The sequence below is a fragment of the Hemiscyllium ocellatum genome, chromosome 14 (genome assembly GCF_020745735.1).
Source record: "Hemiscyllium ocellatum isolate sHemOce1 chromosome 14, sHemOce1.pat.X.cur, whole genome shotgun sequence".
In the NCBI taxonomy this organism is placed as follows: Eukaryota; Metazoa; Chordata; class Chondrichthyes; order Orectolobiformes; family Hemiscylliidae; genus Hemiscyllium; species Hemiscyllium ocellatum.
This window is the reverse complement of record NC_083414.1, coordinates 36,052,259-36,077,777: the sequence shown is the minus strand read 5'-3', so window position 1 is coordinate 36,077,777 and position 25,519 is coordinate 36,052,259. Positions and strand designations below refer to the sequence as shown.

Sequence of the window (25,519 nt, the reverse complement as noted above, 5' to 3'; positions counted from 1 at the left end):
GGATCCAGGACATCCAGGTCTAGTATGACGCAGTCAGATATGTAATAAAATTTTCCTCACATTCCCAAGCAATATGTTCATCCCCAAATCCAAAATGATACCTGAAATGCGTATGTGTGACAATTTATTTCAATGTGATGTTATTATTCTGACATTACTTTTGATAAAAGTTTCTGTTTTGTTTTGTAGGCAGAAAGATGAAAAGAGAAATCAATTGACTTCTAAGTAAATGATATGCTCTTAAAAGATCCCATTATTTCAGCACATTACACAGCAAGGAGTTTGATCCTTACTGTTACATTATGTTTGGATTCTGTTTTTCAAATAATCTGAATAGCATTCATATTAACTAATCAGTAATGTGACAAACAAATTGATTTTTCATTTTACTGTTTTATTGGGAATGTTTCCATTTTGAATTGACATATTCTTTCCTGAACACAGCTGCAACATCTGCTCTCCAGGCAGTTTCAGTGGGTGGGAGCAGATCTGCAGCTGAAAGTGATTACTGTCCAGAGGGCAGATTGTCCTGAGAGGGTGACATCACACAGCAGTTGGCTATAAGGCTTTTATTCCCTGACATTCTTCACTTATTTAGTGTCTGTTAAAGGTTATGTCATGATGGTCAACACCTTAAAATTCTAAAATGCTGATGCACTATGACCAGATGCACAATGACTACTTAATGATTCATTTCAATATTCAATTTCTTCTTGTATAGGAATGCCATTTGACATTTCGGATAACATACATGTACATTTTTCTTTTTAAAATTAATTTTATTATTTCACTTTGCTTGAAATCCAACTTCTTAGGAAAAGTCTTCGCATGGCCAAAATGCGACTACACAGTGGCAATTTGTGTTTATTCATCCACAGGAATATGGTGTCACTGGCAAGGCCAGCATGTATTTCCCACTGTTTATTGCTTGAGAAAAGTATGTGCCATCTTCAGTGGAGACCATGTTGTGTAGGTGCAACCATATTTATACTAGGGAGTCAGTTTCAGGACTTGGACCCAGCAACAGTGAAGAAACGGTGACACTGTTCCCAACTAGGATGGTGTGTGACATAGAGCACATTGTGCAAGTGGTGGTATTTCTGTGTGTTTGCTGCCACTGTCCTTCAAGGTAGTAAAGGTTGCAGGTTTGGGAGAATCCATTGGAGAAGATTTGACAAGTTGCCGTATCAACGTACCTATTACTAGATATAGACACTTCAATGTCTTTAACACAGTGGATTGGGGGAAAAGAGGGTAGGTTATCAGATCCAATTGATATTTTAATAAGGACCTACTGTTGAACTCAACAAACAAGCCCATGGGTCTTAGGGTCACCTATACTGCATTTGAGTAATATGTGATTGCTCACTGTTTTCCATATTTCATTTTCCTGCGTACAGCAAGAAGGAGGTTCTCCTTTCCTCATTCACTAAGCCATGGTGGCAGTATTTATTGCAGTGATACATCATTAACAGGTCTCCTCACATCCTCTTCCAGGTCCTCTTGTTCTGGCCCATCCAAGAGGCCCCACAGCCCCAGCTCCTTGTTTCTTGGGACTGGTGCAGTCCCAGCATTGACCACTGCTCCTGGTGGCTCCGCTGGTGCCATTGAGCTATTGGCCAATCAGCTACCTGTCAAGTTTCAGAGGTGGGATGTTTTTTCCTGAGGAAGGAATGGGGGTCAACTAGAAAACCAGGCAATGGCATGAAGTCTTTTTGAGCCTTGTCCCTCAACTAGATACACCAGGCTCATACCTTATAGTTAGTTCAGAACCAAAGTCAGGAAACTTGTCATGGTTGTCAACAGACCTTGGTCAATTCAATCCCTCAGTCTGGAGATCCAACAAGTCAAGGGCAGCCTGAGATACTAGTCCAGAGTCTCAGAAACAGTCAGTCAGCCACTCGGGATGGTCAGAATCAGGATGGTCTCTCCATACAGGGTTGGGAGCTGAACTTTGGGCAGCCCACCACCCTCTTTGACTCTTTCTGTGCTGCTGGAATGAGAGAGAGGCATGTATTACAGGAGGTGAAAGCACGGCTGTTAAGGCAGCACAAAGGGCATGGAGGATTAATGCTGTCAGGAGGTTGGAGTGACAGCAAGTGCGGGAAGATGCTACAGGCAATAGTGACGTTGGTAGAGCAGGAGATGGGTACAGTAGCAGAGATAGAGTGAGTGTGAAATTTCAGAAAGAAGATGGTAGCATTTATATTGGCAGAGCACTGAAAGTCTTCCTGCAATGCTGGGTATTCCTTCAGAGGCTGAGGCTACACTGACTGGAGCAGACTGGCATTGTCTGGCAGTGTAGTCTTGACTGCTGCTTTTGGGAGGAAGAGGATTTCCCATATCTACATCACTCCACCCACTAGGTCCCTGACACCAAATAGGCCATCAATTTTCACTTGGCTGCTGTGTCCAGGGCAAATGTCAGGAACCATAAAGCTGCTGCAATTCTGGTTCATTCTGGAATATCCTGCCAATGGCGAGGGATGAGTAGCATAGAGTCATAGAGTCATAGAGATGTACAGCATGGAAACAGACCCTTTGGTGCAACCTGTCCAAGCCGACCAGATATCTCAACCCAATCTAGTCCCACCTACCAGCACCCGGCCCATATCCCTCCAAACTCTTCTTATTCATATACCCATCCAAATGCCTCTTAAATGTTGCAATTGTACCAGCCTCCAGCACATCCTCTGGCAGCTCATTCCATAACGTACCACCCTCTGCGTGAAAAAGTTGCCCCTTAGGTCTCTTTTATATCTTTCCCCTCTCACCCTAAACCTATGCCCTCTCGTTCTGGATTCCCTGACCCCAGGGAAAAGACTTTGTCTATTTATCCTATCCCTGCCCCTAATAATTTTGTAAACCTCTGTAAGGTCACCCCTCAGCCTCCGATGCTCCAGGGAAAACAGCCTCAGCCTGTTCAGCCTCTCCCTGTAGCTCAGAGCCTCTAACCCTGGCAATACCCTTGTTAATCTTTTCTGAACCCTTTCAAGTTTCACAACATCTTTCCAATAGGAAGGAGAACAGAATTGCATGCAATATTCCAACAGTGGCCTAACCAATGTCCTATACAGCCGCAACATAACCTCCCAACTCCTGTACTCAATACTCTGACCAATAAAGGAAAGCATACCAAACGCCTTCTTCACTATCCTATCTACCTGTGACTCCACTTTCAAGGAGCTATGAACCTGCACTCCAAGGTCTCTTTGTTCAGCAACACTCCCTAGGACCTTACCATTAAGTGTATAAGTCCTGCTAAGTTTTGCTTTCCCAAAATGCAGCACCTCGCATTTATCTGAATTAAACTCCATCTACCACTTCTCAACCCATTGGCCCATCTGGTCAAGATGCTGTTGTAATCTGAAGTAACCCTCTTCACTGTCCACTACACCTCCAATTTTGGTGTCATCTGCAAACTTACTAACTGTACTTCTTATGCTCGCATCCAAATTATTTATGTAAATGACAAAAAGTAGAGGACCCAGCACCGATCCTTGTGGCACTCCACTGGTCACATGCCTCCAGTCTGAAAAACAACCCTCCACCACCAGCATGGGGGCTACGATTGGAAGAGAAAGGCTTGCTAGGGGTGGGGTAGGTAGTTAATGAGGCAGGTTTACTAAGATATGGTTAGAGAAACCCTACGACATCACAGAGAGAAATTCAACAAAACTAATACAGCCAAAGATGAGTAAGATTTAGCTCATAGTGTGAGTTTTCACATGGAGATTGATGCCTAGCTCTATCTCACCACCATCTCTCTTGTTCTCTCCATTGTCACAGTGGCATTCTACATAGAGTCATAGAGATGTACAGCATGTAAACTGACCCTTCGGTCCAACCTGTCCATGCTGACCAGATATCCCAACCCAATCTAGTCCATCTGCCAGCACCGGGCCCATATCCCTCCAAATGCCTTTTAAATGTTGCAATTGTACCAGCCTCCACCACTTCCTCTGGCAGCTCATTCCATACACATACCACCCTCTGTGTGAAAATGTTGCCCCTTAGGTCCCTTTCATATCTTTCCCCTCTCACCCTAAATCTATGCCCTCTAGTTCTGGACTCCCCAACCCCAGGGAAAAGACTTTGTCTATTTATCCTATCCATGCCCCTCATAATTTTGTAAACCTCTATAAGGTCACCCTTCAATCTCCGATGCTCCAGGGAAAACAGGCCCAGCCTGTTCAGCCTCTCCTACTGCTCAAATCCTCCAACCCTGGCAACATCCTTTTAAATCTTTTCTGAACCCTTTCAGGTTTCACAACATCTTTCCGATAGGATGGAGACCAGAATTGCAAGCAATATTCCAACAGTGGCCTAACCAATGTCCTGTACAGCTGCAACATGACCTCCCAACTCCTGTACTTGATACTCTGACCAATTAAGGAAAGCATACCAAACGTCTTCTTTACTATCCTATCTACCTGTGACTCCACTTTCAAGGAGCTATGAACCTGCACTCCAAGGTCTCTTTGTTCAGCAACACTCCCTCGGACCTTACCATTAAGTGTATAAGTCCTGCTAAGATTTGCTTTCCCAAAATGCAGCACCTCGCATTTATCTGAATTAAATTCCATTTGTCACTTCTCAGTCCATTGGCCCAATTGGTCAAGATTCTGTTATAATCTGAGATAACCTTCCTCACTGTCCACTACACCTCCAATTTTGGTGCCATCTGCAAACTTAATAACTGTACCTCTTATGCTCACATCCAAATCATTTATGTAAATGACAAAAAGTAGTGGACCCAGCACTGATCCTTGTGGCACTCCACTGGTTACATGCCTCCAGTCTGAAAAACAACCCTCCATCACCACCTTCTGTCTTCTACTTTTGCACCAGTTCTGTACCCAAATGGCTAGTTCTCCCTGTTTTCTGTGAGATTTAACCTTGCTAATCAGTCTCCCATAGGGAACCTTGTCAAACACCTTACTGAAGTCCATATAGATCACATCTTCTGCTCTGCCTTCATCAATCCTCTTTGTTACTTCTTCAAAAAACTCAATCAAGTTTGTGAGACATGATTTCCCACACACAAAGCCATGTTGACTATCCCTAACCAGTCCTTGCCTTTCAAAATACATTTGTCCTGATGAAGGGCTTATGCCCAAAACATCGAATTTCCTGTTCCTTCGATGCTGCCTGACCTGCTGCGCTTTTCCAGCAACACATTTTCAGCTCTGATACTCCAGCATCTGCAGACCTCACTTTCTCCTTTCCAAATACATGTACATCAGTCCCTCAGGATTGCCCACCACTGACATCAGGTTCACTGGTCTATAGTTCCCTGGCTTATCCTTACTGCCCTTCTTAAACTGAGGCACCAATTAGCCAACCTCCAGTCTTCCAGCACCTCACCTGTGACTATCATTGATACAAATATCTCAGCAATACACCCAGCAATCACTTCTCTAGCTTCCCACAGAGTTCTAGGGTACACCTGATCAGGTCCTGGGGATTTATCCAGCACTTTCTCCTCTTTAGTATGGACATTTTGCAAGGTGTCACCATCTATTTCCCTACATTCTATATCTTCCATATCCTTTTCCACAGTAAATGGTTCAGTATCTCCCCCATTTTCTGCGGTTCCACACAAAGGCCACCTTGCTGATCTTTGAGGGGCCCTATTCTCTGCCTAGTTACCCTTTTGTCCTTAATATATTTGTAAAAACCCTTTGGATTCTCCTTAATTCTATTCGCCAAAGCTATTTCATGTCCCCTTTTTGCCCTCCTGATTTCCCTCTGAAGTGTACTCCACTTCCTTTATACTCTTCTAATGATTCACTTGACCTATCCTGTCTCTACCTTACATATGCTTCCTTCTTTTTCTTAAACAAACCCTCAATTTCTTTCATCATCCAGCATTTCGTATACCTACCAGCTTTTCCTTTCATCCTAACAAGACTATACTTTCTCTGGATTCTTGTTATCTCATTCCTGAAGGCTTCCCATTTTCCAGCCGTCCCTTTACCTGCGAACATATGCACCCAACCAGCTTTTGAAGGTTCTTGCCTAATACTTCAACTTTTAGATCTGGTCTATCCTTTTCCATCACTATTTTAAATCTAATAGAATTATGGTCGCTGGCCCCGAAGTGCTCCCCCATTGACACCTCAGTCACCTGTCTTGCCTTATTTCCCAAGAGTAGGTCATCTTTTGCACCTTCTCTAGTAGGTACATCCACGTACTGAATCAGAAAATTGTCTTGTGCACACTTAACAAATTCCTCTCCATCTAAACCCTTAACACTATGGCAGTCCCAGTCAACGTTTGGAAAGTTAAAATTCCCTACCATAATCACCCTATTATTCTTACAGATAGCCGAGATCTCCTTACAAGTTTGTTTCTAAATTTCCCTCTGACTATTAGGGGGTCTCTATTACAATCCCAATAACGTGATCATCCCTTTCATATTTCTCAGTTTCACCCAAATAACCTCCCTGGATGTATTTCCAGGAATATCCTCCCTCAGCACAGCTGTAATACTATCCCTTATCAAAAACGCCACTCCCCCTCCTCTTTTGCCTTCCTTGCTATCCTTCCTGTAGCGTTTGTATCCTGGAACATCAAGCTGTCAGTCCTGCCCATCCTTGAGCCATGTTTCTGTAATTGCTATGATATCCCAGTCCCATGCCTAAGTTCATCTGCCTTCCCCGTTAGGCCCCTTAAATGCAGTTTAATTTATTAGTCGTACCTTGTCCCTGCCTGCCCTGACTGTTTGATTCGCTTCTGTTCTCAACTGTACCAGTCTCAGATTGATCTCTTTCCTCACTATCTCCCTGGACCTTCACACCACCCCGCCCCACTCCCTTCCCCCACCTTACCAGTTTAAATCCTCCAGAGCAGCTCTCACAAATCTCCCTGCCAGTATATTAGTCCCCTTCCAATTTAGGTGCAATCCGTCCTTCTTGTACAGGTCACTTCTACCCCAAAAGAGATTCCAATGATCCAAAAATGTGAATCCTTCTCCCATACACCATCTCCTCAGCCATGCACTCATCTGCTCTATCCTCCTATTCCTGCCCTCACTAGCTCGTAACACCAGTATTCCAGATATTATTACTCTCGAGGACCTCCTTTTTAAATTCCTGACTAACTCTCTGTAATCCCCCTTCAGAATCTCAACCTTTTCCCTTGCTCTGTCGTTGGTTCCAATGAAAATGTTTCCCAATTAATACGAATGACATCAGAGTCATTGTGCTTGGTCCATGCTACAAACTCCTCTCTCTAGCAACTGACTTAAATTGTCTCTGGCAACTCTTTGAGGCTGAACCAGATTGTTCATCACCTTGATGAGATATTTCACACTGGGATGAGCTTTCAAACACATACCTGTACCATCACTTAAGACCAACTTCTTCCATCTCAGTAACATTATACAAATCCATCTCTGCATCAGCTCATGTGCTGCTGAAATCCTTACCTATTTGTTTGTTACACCTAAGCTGGACTACTCCAACTTTTTCATGACCAATCTTTCACCTGCTTAAATAGAACAAAGGACTGTGGATGCTAGAAATCTGAAGCAAACAAACACAGAAATTGTTGGAGAAACTCAGTCGGTCTGGCAACATCTGTGGAGAAATAGCAGAGTTAACATTTTGAGGCCAGTAACCCTTCTTCAGAACAACAGTTCTCCAGCAATTTACATATTCTGCATTGACTTGAAGTCATCCAAAGCTCTACAGCCCAGATGCTGACGTACAGATCGCATTCACCCATCACCCTTGTTCTCTCTTGATTTACACTGGTTCCATTTTAGAAACATCTCAATTTTAAAAATGCCATCCATGTTATGAACTCCTACTATGGCTTTACTCTTTTCATTTTCTACAATTATCTCCAGGCCACAAGCCTCAAAGATATTTGAATTTCCTTAATGCCTGTGTTTTACAAATACTTTTGTGGTGAAATCATAAGGAGCTTTTGAAAGAAACATAAAGCTAAACAGTGTCAGCATCTGAGGATGCAATGAGATGATGAGAAATGAAAGTTGTCCCTGCAGTTCTCCTATGTCATTGACTATCTATTTTGTTGACTAACAGTAATATTGGCTATAATTCATTATAGGACCTTTTTGCTGTAGATAATTAAATTAGACTTTTTAAAAACAAAATTGAAGCCAACTTATGATATTTGATTAGAACAATGTAGCTTTCAACATGTAATTATATAGGCTAGAAATATGTGATTGGACCTCATTAAGTATAGACATCACGCTGATCATTTTTGTTAATATTTTTAACTTAATGCTCTTAAATTGCTTGTTAAGTTGCAATTAGCATGGAATGAATAAATATGCATTCTTTAATTCACTCCCAGGATGTGTGTTAATTTATTCTGTTTAAAGGTGGTATCAAAGGACCAAATTGGACAGCTCTTGTGGTGCAATAGTAGTGTCCTTAGCTCTGACCCTGGAGACTCTGCTATGGAAGGGTGTAATAACAAGATTTGTAGAGGGATTGGCCTAGCTCTAATTTTATGCTGCCCTATTTGGACTTCCCATCAAAGTCTGCCTAAGCTACATATTTCTAAAAGCAACATTCGAAGTCCATGCCTGGGATATTTGAGTCATTTAAGGTGAACTTGTAGAAAATACTATCTGACATGATATAAATATATAACAAGTCACCTTTGTGGATGTCAGTAAGGAACAATATGAATATAAGTAATTCCCCAATAAGAAAATTATTGCAGACCACCATAAGATTTTAAGCCAGATCTTCAGCCACAGATGGCAGCTATATTGGAAGTAACACTAATCAATGCGTTCAACAGTAATCCATGCCAGGTACTACTAAAAGGCATAACTCAGACCAATCAAAGAACATCTCACCAATATATCAATCAGGTGCCAGATAAAGGGCTGACAACTCCAGTTGGATATATGCCAGACCACAATTTTTTTAACAAGAACAGGTCATGGTCACCTGAATTTAAAGGATGAAAGCATTATGACAATGGCAGCAGATCCTCCTGCAGTGCATAGCATAGCAGAGCTACCCTCATTTCTTCTTGGTGAAGTGCTTCCTAATTCTCTTCAGTTAACTCCCTGTTTATATTTATACTTTCCAATGGGCATAGATATCTGCTGAAGTCCACAGTCCTTAAAGTTGGCTCATTTCCTTTTTCCCCATGCACAAAAAAAAGGAAATTTTAGGAGATTGATTTTCTTATGGCAAAGTTGCATTAGGCACTTTCATGCACAGTTATCAAAAAAATGTTACTTGCCCTCATTCTTACATTGGATATTAATTGACAACAGTGTGAAAATCCTTGGTAAATATCATTGCTTGAGGTATAATTTAGCAGAGAGAAGCAAAAGTTCTAAAAACAGAAGTATTCCCAGAAATAAAATTGCATAAATTGAGATATGTTGAAATTGTAAAATGTTTTGATGGAAAAGCAGAGATCATTTTGTTCTGCGCATGCAGTTAGTCTAGAATCTTTCTCAAATACAAGCACATTTACTCTTGTAACATGAGATTTGAATACACATTTGAACACAGACAGCTCAAATATCATGAAGAAAGGCTTCTTCATTTTACTGGCATAAGACCACTACAAACATAAAGGGAAAGTAAGGCTAAACAAGGAAGACACAGTAGTTACACCGAATTAAGCATGTGGTTTACATCTGGTTGAGGAAATCCTTCATCTGTCAGTCTTCTCCTCATGAGATCTCCTTTCCACCAGAACACCTGTTCCTCAAGAGACCCATTCTCCTGCATCAGCCGCCCTGCCTGGTGCTACTCATCACCATTGCCACCTGCAGCTAGATGTACCATTTGAAACTTGCAGATGTGGCAACTACACATAACACACAATGACTTTTTGCTAAGCAGTTGCATGGTCAGCAAGTTCAGCTCTGCCATGATGCTAGAATGTTTGAGCTCACATGAATGGCAGTATTTCCTTTTTCATCACCAATTTGGATAAAAGGGCTGGAGTGATATGCAACATTAGCTCAAGAACACCTTCTTAGCCTCTGATCTGGACTGATACCTTTCAAGGGATCTAGGCTCTGTGGCAGATCACCCATATTAGGGATTAGGTCAGTTAGGGTTCCAGTCATGTATTGGGTAGTACTTGTTGCTACAGTTTCAGCCTCCCTGAGCCACTTTGCAGGGCAGCAAGAGACCTCCTAACTCTGGGTGCACTTCCTGGATTCACAGCTCACAGATCACTCCAGGTTTTCTCATCGCTATCTAACTCCACTTCACTTGAACCAGCATGCACAGATACGGCAGGTTTCTGAGCATCTCTGAGAGAGCTGTTTCACTCCACATTATCCCCCAGATGTGGAATGAGTTGCCAGAGGAAGTGGTGGAGGCTGGTACAGTTACAACATTTACAACCTGGATGGGTATATGAATTGAAAGGGTTTACAGGGACATGCGCCAAGTGCTGGCAAATGGGCCTAGATTAATTTAGGAATGGCGTGGCAAGTGGTTTAGTGGTTAGGACTTCTGCCTCACAGTGCCGGGGACCTGGGTTCGATTCCAGTCTCGAGCGACTGTCTGTGTGGAGTTTGCACATTCTCCCTGTGTCTGCATGGGTTTCCTCCAGGTGCTCCAGTTTCCTCCCCCAATCCAAAAGATGTGCTGGTTAGCTAAATGGGCCATGCTAAATTGCCAAGTCAGATGTAAATGTAGGGGAATCGCTCTTGGTGGGTTACTCTTCGGAGGTCAGTGTGGACTGGTTGGGCAGAAGCACCTGTTTCCACACTGTAGGGAATCTAATCTAAGCTCAGATATCTGATCGGCATGGACCAGTTGGACCAAAGGGTCTGTTTCTGTGCTATACATCTTAATGATGCCATGACTCCAAAATCCCCACCCTGTGATCTGGTTGCTGAGGCTGCCCTCCATCTCTTGGTGTGACCATCTGTATCCTGCTGCTCAAAGACTCCGTGGGATTCAGAGTTCCACACATTGGAGTTATATAGTCATAGAGTCATAAGCAAGGAAAGAGACCATTTGGTCCAATGAATTTGGTCCATGCCAAACGAGTTTTCCAAACCAAACTAGTCCTACTTTGTGCATTTGGCCCATGTCCCTCTAAACCTGTCCTATTCATGTACCTGTCCGAATGTCTTTTATAAGTTGTTATTGAACCTGCATCTACCACTTCCTCTGGCAGTTCACTCCAAATGCCAACACTTTTCTGTGTGAAAACGGTGCCCCTCATGTCCCTTTTAATAACGGTCAAATGAACACTGGCGAAACACCGGAAAAAAAAGGAGTTGCAATAATTGCATTTACATTTGATCTCTTGGACTGCCCAGTGACCAGAGCGGAACTGTCACGCTGCTTTGGAACTGCCTCAAAGGTTTGCATGGTTACCGCTTTAAGCTGGTCAGAAGCCTTGCCCTGACCCCAGGCCCATTGCCGACCGACTGGGGAAGGGACCAGATAAGTACAAGAGCTCAGCTTCTCCCTCGCTTCTGCTCTCGGACTCTCGGGGAGTCCGGACGTTTGCTGTTGACCAGATTTCAGCCTGTGTGTATTGTGCTGAGCCTCTGGAGCTGTCATTATACCGGGAGACAATCGACCCCGAAGAGGAGGAATTGAACTTCCCGCTGCAGAGACATGTCCCCCCGTCCCCTCGGACATCTGAGAGATTGAAGTGTCTAAGATTCAACACATTGTTCCAGTCCATGAATGTAAGTGGGCACATTGTCAGAGAAGGAAAAGGGAACAGTTCCTGTTTGAATACGGCGAGAGGCTGATTTTCATCCCTCTTCTCGCAACTACATTTTGTGGGAAATTGTGGGATTTTTAAAAAATCCTTTCAAAAGGAATGAAAATTTTTTTTGTTAATACAGAGGATTGTCCCCACGCTGTTTTACCGGATGATCCTGTTGCATCCGAAATTGTCAAACAAATTCACAGTTGATTACGAAATAAAAATCTTCCAGTTCAGTGTCATGCAGACATTGTTCTTTCTGATAATATAGTGGATCAGAAATAAATATTGACAAAGTATAGCTGGCAATTCTAAATATGGATGCATTTCACGCACATGGTTTAGTTGTAAGGGGGTCTGGGACAGAAAACGAGGCTATATAATGCTGTATTCATTGCATTTTGAACGGTCTTTTGCTTTACCTCTAAATAACATATTTTCAGTACAATTGAGAATAGAACCCATCCAGAAGTGTTACACTGCAAATCTGGGACTATTGTTTTTTATTGTTTCTTATTATAACGTTGTAATGTTTGGTGTCTTGTTATTGATTTGCGTTATCAGTCTATTCTGCTTTCTGTAGTCTCACATGAGATGCTCTGAAACATGAAAAAACGTGCGCGTAGTCAGGGATAAACAGCTGAACAACAATTTAACTCTTTTCAGACCAAGGAGCTGGATTGTGACAAGTTGAAAGAAAGTTGTGAAAATTGTATTAATTGTAGTTTACTAAAATTGGAGTCAGAAGCAACATAGTTAAAGTCAGAAAACTGACTGATGTAGGAAATTTAGGAATCTCGGGTGTTTATATTCTGCAAATAATGTAATTGCTTTGTTTATGCAGAACAGCAAAAGTTTCCATGGACAGGAAACATTGCTTACCTGAAACGCCCTGAGTGCAATTTGAGATTGTTTTGGTGGCAGGGAGCTGCAGTGTGAAAGAAATACCAGAATTGGGGTTGTTTCAACACAAAGGTAAAGTGTGGGCAAAATCACAAACCAGAATAGGAGATGTACATATCAGCTAAACCGAGGAACTTAAAGAAACTGATTGAAAAGTGAACATTCTTAACAAGCAAGTTGGGTGGGGAGTAGGAATGCCTAAGATTAGAGACATCGAGGACAATTTCCTCCATGTAGAGATAATGATGGTATGTAAAATATGGGAAATGGCAGCCAGCTGGCTATACACTTTTTATAACTTTTTTCATTACACTCAAAAATAACCTTTAACCAGTTTGAAGGATTCTTTTTTTCAATGTGATATTTCTTAAGTGTGAACCAATTCCCAAAACTTAATCTTAATTAAGTTGTTTGATTGATTGATTTTGTAATATGACAGAATATTGTTGCAAGAATAACAGAATATATCACACATTTATATTGCTCAATGGCACTCAATGCCTAATTGAGGAACTTGGTATGGGGAATGGAGGGACCTCCTGAGAGTCATTTTCTGCCCTTTCTTCCCACCAGTCTGATTCCCCACCTCAGCCAGAAAAACCCTCCCTATCAACCCCACTCACCTCTGGACTGATTCGTTTGCTGATTCCAGGCCTTTGGTGGGTGCATCACTGACAGCTACCACAACATCTCCACTAGCATTGCTGGCAATGAAGAACTGCCAGGCTCCAATTGGCGATTTCTGGACCTGGTGTCCATGATTCTGGCAAATGCCCACCAAATGCCACGTAAATGTCTGCTGGCAGTTAATATGGCAGATCTCCCTTAAAGGAGGTAGCATGGGGCTCTTACTGGCTTTGCTGGATCGCCAGGTAGCAGGCAAATCCCAGTCACCTGCATCAAATCCCACCCAGTTTGAGAGGGATTGTTAAGTGCCATCGCTGTACATTTTAATTAACATCATAACAAATCATGGATTTACTCATTCAATTACTGAGCTGTTGCCTTTCATTTAGCAATCAGAGTGAAATATTTGTTTTACACCAGCTTTTTAAAATAATTTCCTTTTTCAGCAAGTTTGATGGGAGTGAGTCCTCAGGAGGGGTGCTTCACAGTTCCTGTTGCCAGTGAACATGAAAAAATGTAACCCAATTAAGGAACACTTCCCAACACCATGATATTTTGTCCATTTTGGAATGAGCTGCTATATGTTATGAGACCTCTGGATGAAACCTGACAGTCTTTCAACCTTTGCCAACCTGACCTTTTCAGTCAATATGCAGATTAAGTCACTTATGATTATTACCATGCCTTTGTAACAAGCTCTCATTATTATGCTCTACTGTACTATGTGGTTACTGTTAGGGAGCTTGGATACCATTCCCTCATGTGATTTCTTGCCTTTATCAATTCTCAGCTCTACCCAAACTGTTTCTACATCTTAGCTTCCTGAACTCACTCCTGTCTACTCTGCCATTAACATCATTAACTAACAGAGCCAGTCTTCCACCTTTTTCTAGTTTCCTGCAATTCCTAAATGCCCTAAAGCCTTTAATTTCAGGTCCCAATTGATGCCATCCTGCAGTCACATCTCTGTAACAGCTACCACTTACTCAGCAAAAAAAATCCAAATATGAGGGATACAACATAATCGGGGTTTAGGTGGTCCACAATCAGATAAGACCATAAGACCATAAGACCATAAAGCATAGGAGTGGAACTAAGGCCATTTGGCCCATCGAGTCCACTCCGCCATTCAATCATGGCTGATGGGCATTTCAACTCCACTTACCCACATTCTCCCCATAGCCCTTAATTCCTCGAGACATCACAAATCTATCAATCTCTGCCTTGAAGACATTTAGCATCCCAGCCTCCACTGCACTCTGTGGCAATGGATTCCACAGGCCCACCACTCTCTGGCTGAAGAAATGTCTCCGCATTTCTGTTCTGAATTGACCCTCTCTATTTTTAAGGCTGTGTCCATGGGTCCTAGTCTCCTCCCCTAACGGAAAACATTTCCAAGCGTCCACCCTTTCCAAGCCATGTATTATCGTGTAACTTTCTATTAAGTCTCCCCTTAATCTTCTAAACTCCAATGAATACAATCCCAGGATCCTCAGCCATTCCTCGTATGTTAGACCAACCATTCCAGGGATCATCCGTGTGAATCTCTGCTGGACGCGTTCCAGTGCCAGTATGTCCTTCCTGAGGTGTGGGGACCAAAATTGGACACAGTACTCCAAATGGGGCCTAACCAGAGCTTTATAAAGTTTCAGTAGTACAACGGTGCTTTTATATTCAAACCCTCTTGATATAAGTGACAACATTGCATTCGCTTTCTTAATCACGGACTCAACCTGCATGTTTACCTTCAGAGAATCCTCGACTAGCACTCCCAGATCCCTTTGTACTTTGGCTTTACGAATTTTCTCACCATTTAGAAAGTAGTCTATGCTTTTATTCTTTTTTCCAAAGTGCAAGACCTCGCATTTGCTCACGTTGAATTCCATCAGCCATTTCCTGGACCACTCTCCCAAACTGTCTAGATCCTTCTGCAGCCTCCCCACCTCCTCAGTACTACCTGCCTGACCACCTAACTTCGTATCATCGGCAAACTTCGCTAGAATGCCCCCAGTCCCTTCATCCAGATCATTAATATACAATGTGAACAGCTGCAGCCCCAACACTGAACCCTGTGGGACACCGCTTGTCACCGGCTGCCATTCCAAAAAAGAACCTTTTATCCCAACTTTCTGCCTTCTGTCAGACAGCCAATCCTCAATCTATACCAATCTACACCTCGAACACCATGGGCTCTTACCTTGCTCAGCAGCCTCCCGTGTGGCACCTTATCAAAGGCCTTTTGGAAGTCTAGATAGACCACATCCACTGGGTTTCCCTTGTCTAACCTACTTGTCACCTCTATTGTGTTTCCTCTATGGATTGGAAACATAAAAAAAGGACAAAGTATTAATTGAAGTGTTGTAGTTTTGGGTAAAGTAGATTGTAAAACAATCTGAATTTATTTAATATTTTGGATGGAAAGAAAACATCTAACATTGTTCTACAGTTCCACTTAACAGCTGGTATTAAGTTAGTTCAGTAAATTCATCTATTTTTGGATGCTTTGTTCTCTTTATTATCACATTAAAAGAAAGTTCATTAACACCTCATAAAAGAAAGCACTTTCCATGCCTCAGGTAAAACTGTTTTAATATTCTTTTGTGTAATACAGATAGAAGCTTATTTATATCAAAACACATAGGAGCTATTGGATGACTGAGAACAGGTATTGATATTGACACTTCTGAAGCTACAGTTATGGGTAAAGTTTGCTGTAGCAATGACCTTAAAAGTTAATTAGGCCGCTCCTCGGATGCTGCCTGAACTGCTGTGCTCTTCCAGCACCACTAATCCAAAATCCTTAAAAGTTCATTAGTTTAGTTAATTAGATTTGCACATTATGTTGTAAATGTTTTGCATCGTAAAAATTGCAATTTATTTGCAACTTGCTGTCAAGTTGCTGGAAGTATCAGGGAATCCAGGAATCTGGAACTTGAATAAACAGGGATCACCAACTATGATATAGTGATTTAAATTATACATTTCCTTAACCAACCGGATTTAAGAATAGTGAAATTGAACAAAGAATGTGAAGGTAGTGTATATCAACGTGGTTGAATTCAGTGCCAATTAAGGTACAAAAGGTGGGGTAGGGAGGGGGGTGCCTTTCTGAGTTTGGATCCCTTGATCAGTTAATTGGGACCTTTAAATAACAAACACTGTGATGCTTCTGCAAACAACCCTGCAAGGTGGGTGCCCACATGCTGCTGTGATCATATCTGTGGTGGTGTGATGGCAGTTCTAAGTGTGCCTTATTGCCTAATTAAGGTCTTCAGTTCTGTGAGGAGGTTCTCCTTTACTCATTAAGGAGACAGGAAAGTGATGGGGTTTGCAACATTCCCACCTGATTAAATGTCCCTTATTGCCAATTGCACCATGGAGGAGAGCATTATACTCTGCCCCACATTTCTAATAGCTAATTTTCAATACCAGATAGATTGCAGGTCATAGTTAACATTTAATACAGGAATAAAAAGGTAGTTTAACTGAAATGGACCAAGACCCAACTGATTGTAGAGGCTTTAGTTCATATTTAACAAGGCAAAACATCATTATCATGCTGTTCAAAGCATTAATGTGAGTCAGCTAACAGTGGAATAGCAAATCTTAAACAATGACTTTGGATTTATGTAGTTAGCCTCCCATCCACCATGATCTGATTTGCTATACGTTTGTATAAATATAAAAGTGAATCTTATTACTGTGGCTTTGACTGTATATTAGTGCATTTTATGCACATTTTAATTATTCTTTTGCATCTTTTTGCAGGTCTATTTCAGTTGCTTGAAATAATTTGAAGGTTCAACTATTTTGATCGAAGAAATAATGTCAGCAAGCTTCAAAGGACCAAAACAAAATAGCCTTTAACCAACGACCGTCTTTAAAGAATTCTTTTTAAATTTTCAGAATTTAATTTAAAAACAACATTTTTTTTTGTGACTTCTATTTCCACTCACTATGTTTGTCACTAGCCTGCAGTTCCCCAGTACAGTTTGCCCAGGCAACAGTAATGGAGAGGAGGCAAATATAACACGGCAGCCATCAACCATTTTTGGACGATCTAGAACTGAGAAAGCAGTGAGGAGGGCACAGAGGAGAAGCAACATGTCTGCTGTAGATGTCAGACGAGAAGAGATGGCTGATAAGCTCAAGTATCCACTTGTCCTTCTGGCTCCTGTTATCTTGATTCTTATGTTACTTTTCATTCTATTTGGTATTTACATACTGAAGCCATTTCACAAGGGTAAGATTGTCATAGTTCTTTTCAAATGTAAATTCCGATGCATTAGAAATTATTCTTTAAAAAATCCTCCAGATGATATAACGGTTTGAATTTTCAACTGGCAGTGGGATTCAGAGTCTAAATTTCAGGGGCGATTGAGATGGTAAATGTGTACTTGGTAAAATTAGGAGTACTGTCACGATTCATATTTCAATTTCTTCTGATAATAACTTACATTTCTAACACCTTTGGCATTGGAAAGTGTCTGAAGGTACTTCACAGATGTGTAAGCAAAGATTGGTGCAGAATCAATATTAAATATTACGAGGAGAGAGTAAAGGCTTGGTCAAGGACTAAGGAACACATTTTGCTGAGTTACCTTGAGGCAGAAATCTGTAGGTAGAGGCATCACCAGCTGCAGAAGCTAGACCTCCAGATTTTGGAACTGGAGCAATGGCTGGAGTCATTGTGGTGCATCTGCAAGGCTGGGAACTATATAGCTAGCTTACTTAGGGAGATGGACATGCTGCAGGTTAATTGAGTACAACCAGAGAAGGATGGGTTCTTGTCAAACATTCAAGAAGGACCAGTGCAGGAGTCCCCTGATTGCATCTTGCTCATTAACTGCTTTTCCTTTCTGGATACTTCTGGGAGGGAGAGTTTCTCAGAGGAGTGCCGCCACAGCCAAGTCCCTGGTACAATGGATAAAAGCAAATTACTGCAGATGCTGGAATCTGAAACCAAAAGAGAAAATGCTGGAAAATCTCAGCAGGTCTGGCAGCATCTGTAAGGAGAGAAAAGAGCTGATGTTTCGAGTCTAACTGACCCTTTGTCAACGCTTTGACAAAGGGTCAGTTAGACTCGAAACGTCAGCTCTTTTCTCTCCTTTCGTTGCTGCCAGACCTGCTGAGATTTTCCAGCATTTTCTCTTTGGTCCCTGGTAAATGGCTGGCTCAGTAGGACAAATGGGGAGGAAGAAGAGCCGGAAAGCAATAGTGGGAGGAGATTCAACAGGTAGGGGAACATAATGGATTGTTGTCTCCCTGGTGCCTTGATCAACGATGTCACTGAGCAGCTTCAGGACAATCTTATGTGGGAAGGTAAATAGACAGAGATCGGTTATCCACATTGACGCCAATTGGTTTGAAAGCACAGAGACAGTTGGGAAAGGGTTTGCAAGGCGTACATCAAAGGCAGTAATTTCAGGTTTACCGTCCACATATGAGTGAATTGAGAAACAGGATGATGGAATAAATGAATAAGTGGCAGGCAGATAATGCGGGAGGGACCGTATCAGATTTCTGTGGCATTGGGACTGGTTCTGTACAAGGAGGGCAGGTTACAATACACCTTCCATAGAATCAGGTCTAATGTCACCACAGGGGGATATTGCTTGTGCTGTTGGGGAGAGCATAAATTAGCTCGGCAGTGTATTGAGGATAGTGGTAAAGGTTGGAATGTGAGAAGGAATTCAAATGGGAGAAACTCAAAGCTGGTAGGGAGGAAGATAGTAAGCAATGTTGGAAGGCAGTGCATGAAATAAGGTCAGCATAAAATAAGGTCAAAATTTTTTAAAATGATGTGGGGATCAAATATAATATTTTCAAATTTGCTCATGTCTCAAAAGTTAATTGGAAATGTAAGTTGTGAGGAGGTTGCAAAGATGCTACAAGGGGATTTAGACACGCGAAGTGTCTAAAGCAGGGCTCATGCCCGAAACATCGATTGTCCTGCTCCTTGGATGCTGCCTGACCTGCTGTGCTTTTCCGGCAACACATTTTCAGCTCCATGCTAAGTGCATGGGAATATAATAGAGAAAATGTAAAGTAAATAGCTTGCTGGTTACTAACTTTGGTAGAAAAAGTGGAAATGCAAAGAATTTCTTAAATGGTGAAAGATTTGGAAATGTTGGTGTCCAAAGGGACGAGAGTGTTTTTGTTCATGATTCACGAAACATTAGCATTAAGAGGCAGCAAACAATAACAAAGATACATTGTATGCTGGCCTTTATTACAAGAGGATTTGTGGATAGCAGTAAAGAGGTCTTGCTGGAATTGTGTAGAGGCTTGGTTAGTTTCCACATGGAGTATTACGTACAATTTTTGCTTCCTTACCCAAAGAAGAATATATTGGCATTGGCAATATTCAACAAAAGTTCACAGCATCGATTCCTGAATGGTGGATTATCTCGAGAGGAAAGATTGAGGAACCTGGATCTGTATTCTCTCAAATTTAGAAGAATGGGAGCTGATCTCATTGAAACATACAAAATTCTTACAGGACAAAGTGGGTAGATGCAGAAAGCATGTATTTCTTGGCTTTACATAGTCTTGGAATAAGAGGTAGTCCATTTAAGACTGCAATGAGGAGGAATGTCTTCACTCTTTTGATGGCTCCACACCAGAGTACTGTGGAGTTATTGAATATGTTCAAAATTGACATCAAGAAATTTCTAGATATTAAGACATCGAGGAACTTGGGGATAGTACTGGAATATGACATTGAGATGCAAGATCAGCCAAGAAAAGTTTAAATGTAAAGTGGGATCAAGGTGTGGAAATGCCTACACTTGCTCCTATTTACTGTGCTTCTGATGCTGTATCCTTCAGTCCCATAGCTATTAATTCTCTCTGTGCCAACTTGGTGGCTCTTACCTTCCAAGTCACCTCCATAGTCTCCCCTACCCCTCCTCCGCCCCCGCCCCCTCCACCCCACCCCCACCCTCCCCCACATCCATCTTGGAAGACCCCAAGAACCACAGGAGCATGAGGAAAAGATAATCTTAAAACAATGTTATCTGTGTCTCACTCCCACACATCTGATAGTGAAAATGAAATCATCCATTCATAAAATCCATTAAAATTATGGTTAATCTTGTTTTGTACCAAACTTTTATTCAATGACAGCTAATCTTTTACCATCTTGTTTATGATGTCAATCACAGTGTGAGCTCACAACTGTTGAGTTTCTTGTATTTCTGAGTCTTAATCAAATATTCATTCAGACGTAATGTGAGATATTGGATTGATGTCAGCAAAGAGCTCTATTGAAACTGCATGATGAGATGCTTTGTGTTTTTCTAGTTGAGAGTGTGGTGCTGGAAAAGAAGCAGGGCAGGCAGCATCCGAGAAGCAGGAAGATCGGCATTTCAGGCAAGAGCCCTTCATCGGGAATGAGGATGATGAAGGGCTCTTGCCCAAAACATCGATTCTCCTGCTTCTTGGATGCTGCCTGACCTGCGGTGTTTTTCCAGCACTACACTCATGACTCTGATCTCCAGCATCTGCAGTCATCACTTTCTCTCTTTGTATTTTCCTAACCTCTGCCTGTAGGTCAAATCAGTCCAGCAGATTTTGTTAACTCCCACTGACAGCTGCAATCTTTTGTATTTTAAAGAGCTGGCAAAGCAAAAACTAAATATTATACAGACCTTATCCGGCCTTGAAGAATGTTTACATGTATTCCAAGTATTTGTGAGTCTAGACTATTGGTTAAGGCTTTGCAAAATAGAAGCAGAAATATACCATTATGTATCTTACGGAAACAAAAAAGCAAGCATCAATAGGACAGTTAGCTTAATATCTGTTATTGGGAAAATGTTGTAAAGGATGTAACAGATATACATTTAGGAATTTATATATTTAGAAGCACATCTCATAATCAAGCAAAGTCAGCATCGCTCTATGAAGAGGAAATCATACCTGACAAACTAATAGATGTAATATATTTAGATTTCCAGACATTTTTAGATTAATTTCCCGACAGTGTGGAAACAGACACTGCGGCCCAACTAATCCAACCAACCCTCTGAAGAGTAACCCACTCAGACCCATTACCCTCTGACTAATGCACCTAACACTATGGGCAATTTAGCATGGCCAATTCAGCTGACCTGCACATCTTTGGACTGTGGGAGGAAACCCTGACACGGGGAGAATGTGCAAACTCCACACAGACAGTCATCCGAGGCTAACCACTGAGCCACATGCCACCCTGTTCAATAAAGTGCTACATGTTAGGCTACTTAATAAGATATGAATCAACAGCAATGTGTTAGCATGCATAGAGGTTTGGGTAAGTAATAGAAAACAGACAGTTGGGATAAGGGGACCATTTTTTGGATGGCAACCTCAGCTAATGAATTGCCACAGTGTTAATGCTGGGGCCACAGTTAGTTACAATATATTATTGACTTAAATGAGAAAAGTGAATGGACTTTAGCCAAATTTGCAGATATCACAGTGGGAAGACGTCATAAAATAACACAAAGCGTCTGCAGAAGGTTCAGTGAGTGGGCAAAGGTTTGGCAAATAGAATATAATGTGGGACAATGTGAGGTTATGCACTTTGGCAGGAGGAATAGAAGAGCTAAATATTATTTAAATAGAGAAAGACTGCAGAAACCTGTAGCACAAAGGCATTCCTGAGACCCCATTCATCAATCACACAAAGCTAGCATCCAAGTTCAGTGGATAAAGGCAAATGAACTGTTAGCCTTTATTTCAGCGGGAATAGAGCACCAAAATAGGGAGGTCTTGCTAAAACCATCAAGGCAGTAGTTAAAACTAAAGCTGAGATATGCCAGTTTATCTTTCTTTAGATGGGGAGCTCAAAACTTGAGGGCACCTTATCTAAAGAAAGATAAACTGGCATTGGAGGCAATCCAAGGTCACTAGGTTAATCGTGAGTTTGGAAGGATTTTCTTATGACAAAAGGTTGAGTAGGTTAGGCATGTTGTCATTAGAATTCAGAAGAATGAGATATGATCTTATTGAAACATATAAGATTCTTAAGGGGCTTGACAAGGTAGATGTGGGAGAGCTGTTTGCCTTTGTGGGAGAGTCTGGGATCAGAGGGTATCATCTTAGAATAATGACTCGCCCAGCTAGGACAGAAATGAGGAGGATTTACTTTCTCTCAGAGGGTAGTAACTCTGGGGAATTCTTTACCACAGGCATCTGTAGCGGCTTGGTTGTTAAATATATTCAAGGCTAAAATAAACAGATTTTTAATGAAGGGTTATGGGGAAAAGATAGGAAAGTGGAGTTGAGGATTATCAGATCAGCCATTGAATGATGGAGCCGACTAGTGAATAAAGGGCATGAAAGACAGAAGTGGGATATAATTGAAAAGGGAAGTAGACACAAACGTCTGCATGGGCAATTAAGTTGGCCAGAGATATTAAGAAAGGACAGTGAATCAAAATATGGCAGTAAGTTTGAAGCATTACAGGGTTGCTTATTGCAGAGGCTGATTGAGAACATAAGTGAGGGGGCTATGAAGTAAAAATGGGCAAATGCTACAGCAGGTTTGGCAGTATCTGGGGAAACAGAAACAGAATTAGCATCTCAAATCCAATATGACTCTTCCTCAGAACCTTCTGTTTTGAAGAAAAGTCATACTGGACTTGAAATGTTAAACTCAGTTTCTCTCTCCACGAATGCTCTCAAACCGTTTGCCCTTCTCCAGCACTTTTTGCTTTTATTTCTGGTTTCCAGACACTGCAGTATTATGCTTTTCTTTTAATGAGCGTGTCTATGAAATGCTTAGACATGATCATAAGAGGCAATCAAGAGAATTTTAAGGGAGAAGCAAGAGAAGTGAAAGAAACCAGCTTGTTCAACGAATGAGAAGGTGCTGAAATGTTGTAAGCAGACAAAACAGGTGACATGCAGTGAGTTGCAATTCTACCATGACAGGCAGGGGGTGGTTCAGTAAGAAGCAAGATGCCATTTGTTAGTATTGGAATGTGAGAGCATGCTGTCAAAAGATAATCTTATGATATAAAAAATTATTGTCAACGTTATGGTTTCATTTAAAATTTCCCATTTTACTTTTCCCAAAAAAAACAGTCTTGAATTTCACTGGCAGCACCTGCACTGTGCTTGGGACCCAGCAGGTACCTCAGGGCAGTTGTGGCTCTGGACGAGACACATTTTCTCCTTGTGTTCAGATCAAGGTAAGAATGAATTTGAACTCATTTCATCTTTATCAAGATCCATTCTTTGAATGCAGGTATTGAAGTACGTATCCCACTTGTTAATATTAACTAAAGTGCTAATTCATTGAGAAAATGTATATTACCACCAGTTAAGAGCATGTATTTTCAATCCGACTGTTAATCAGGCATGGACTTTAGGTTATGACTAGGATTTTGCTTATCAGTGGTTCGTTTGTTATTTGATGTTTCTTTTTGAATCATTTTAACCTGCCTTCCCAATCTCTTTCTCCTTTCTTTATCCATCTCTCTGTGGAATTTCTAGTCTCATGCTTTTTAATTATGTTTCTCATGCCTTTTCCTGTACCTCATTCTTTGTCTTTCTCTTTTTCTTCAAGCTCAAGTCTTTTAAGTTATAGAGTCATGGAATCATACAGCACAGAAAGAGACCCTTCTGTCCAACTCATTCATGCTGACCAAGTTTCCGAAACTAAACGAGTCCCACTTGCTAGCATTTGGTCAATATTCCTCCACACCTTTCCTATTCATGTACCTGTCCAAATATCTTTTAAATATTGTAACTGAATCTACATCTACCACTTCCTCTGGCAGTTCATTTTAAATGTTGTAACTGTATCTGCATCTACCATCCTCTGTGTGAAAAAGTTGCCCTTCAGGTCCCTTTTAAATCTTTCTCCTCTCACCTTAAAAATATACCCTTTAGGTTTGAACTCCTCTACCCTAGGGAAAAGACCTTTGCTGTTCCCCTTATCTGTGACCCTCATTATTTTATAAACATCTGTATGGTCATCCCTCAACCTCCTGTGCTCTAGTGAAAAAAGTCCCCAGCCAATCCATGTGCTCTAGTGAAAGAAGTTCCCAGCCAATCCAACCTCTCTTTATAACTCAATCCTTCTAGTCCTGGCAACCTCTTGATAAATCTTTCATTTTCCTTTTCATTTTAAGCTGCTTTAACTAATGAATTCATGGTAGCTCATGCAACTTACCACTAAGTGCACTCCTGTTTTTCCATCAGTCCTAGGCACTTTGCCAATCCTTTAATTGCCTCTGCATCCTTGGCTCTGACAGACAATTCCATTTCTAATTTATTTGCCAATTCTATCAGCTTGGCTCTTGTTACTCCCTGTAGAGCCATCAGAGCTACCTCTTTCAACAGCAGGATGCTTTTAGTTGCTTTCAAAGCCATCTTATTTCAGTATGAAAAACCAGGTACCTTGTCTTTTTATAATTTATCAATTACTCTTATTCCATATCCAATCTTTCGTTGGCCCCATTTAAAGATCCCAGATGAGTCACCAAGCTTTTGTTATGACATAAGTGGGAAGAGTCGGCTGATAATTGAATGCAACCATTCTATTAGCCATCAGAAATGCATAAATACCCAATTAACCACTGAGGTGATCACTTTGCTGCTGGCTCACTACTCAGGACAAAAGTCACTTACACCAGTTGTCACTATTAATAGGAAAACAACTGTATTTATTGCAAGCAAATTTATTCTTTAACAAATGGCAGAGAAAACAAGGATCACTTATTTATAATGTGACTTAACCTATCCCCTTTTAATGCCTCAAACACACACATTCATCCACAGATAAGAGAGACAAAAGACAAATTGTTTGACACAAATATTATCAAACATATAGACAGGGAGAAAGAATTTCTGTCAGTCAATAGTCCAGAGCACAAGGGGAAGAGTTATCTCTCATGGTTCTTAGATTTTGACAGTGATGTTGTCTGCAGAGCAATGACCAGTCCTTTGATTAGACAGCTAATTGGATGCACCTAGGTCTTTACTTGTATTAGAATTCTTTATTTTAAGTTTCCGGGTGTGTTTGTCCTTTGCCTTTAACAGAGGGAGAGAGTGGAGAGAGATGTCTCCTGTTTATCAGCTCTTGGTGTTTCTGGTTGCACTACCCTCACTGTTCTGTAACAACCTGCAGCTGGACCAATCCAGCAGCTGTTGTCAGGCAGATCCTCCTTAACTCCAAGACTCCTTGTTGTACTCAGTCTCAGTAACATTACAATCTAACTGCTCTGAAAGCAACATTAGATAAACACTTCACCAAGATCGAAGTATCCTATCACAGGACTGCAGGTATGTCATTGGT

At 41.4% G+C, this 25,519-nt stretch overlaps 1 protein-coding gene across 5 annotated transcripts in view; it reads left to right on the top strand.

The window, feature by feature from the left end:
* The first annotated feature begins 11,311 nt into the window (after positions 1-11,311).
* The window catches only part of LOC132822348 (uncharacterized), a 64,406-nt gene continuing 50,198 nt past the window's right edge, over positions 11,312-25,519 (top strand). For 4 of the 5 annotated variants that reach the window (XM_060835637.1, XM_060835635.1, XM_060835636.1 and 1 more), the window contains exons 1-3: positions 11,312-11,674; positions 16,996-17,470; positions 23,302-23,408. In XM_060835637.1, coding sequence (XP_060691620.1) covers positions 17,185-17,470; positions 23,302-23,408 — 393 coding nt within the window. In that variant the 5' untranslated portion in view covers positions 11,312-11,674; positions 16,996-17,184. Of the gene's footprint in view, positions 11,675-12,541; positions 12,673-16,995; positions 17,471-23,301; positions 23,409-25,519 lie in introns of all 5 variants that reach the window. The other variant, XM_060835634.1, reaches the window with a different exon arrangement.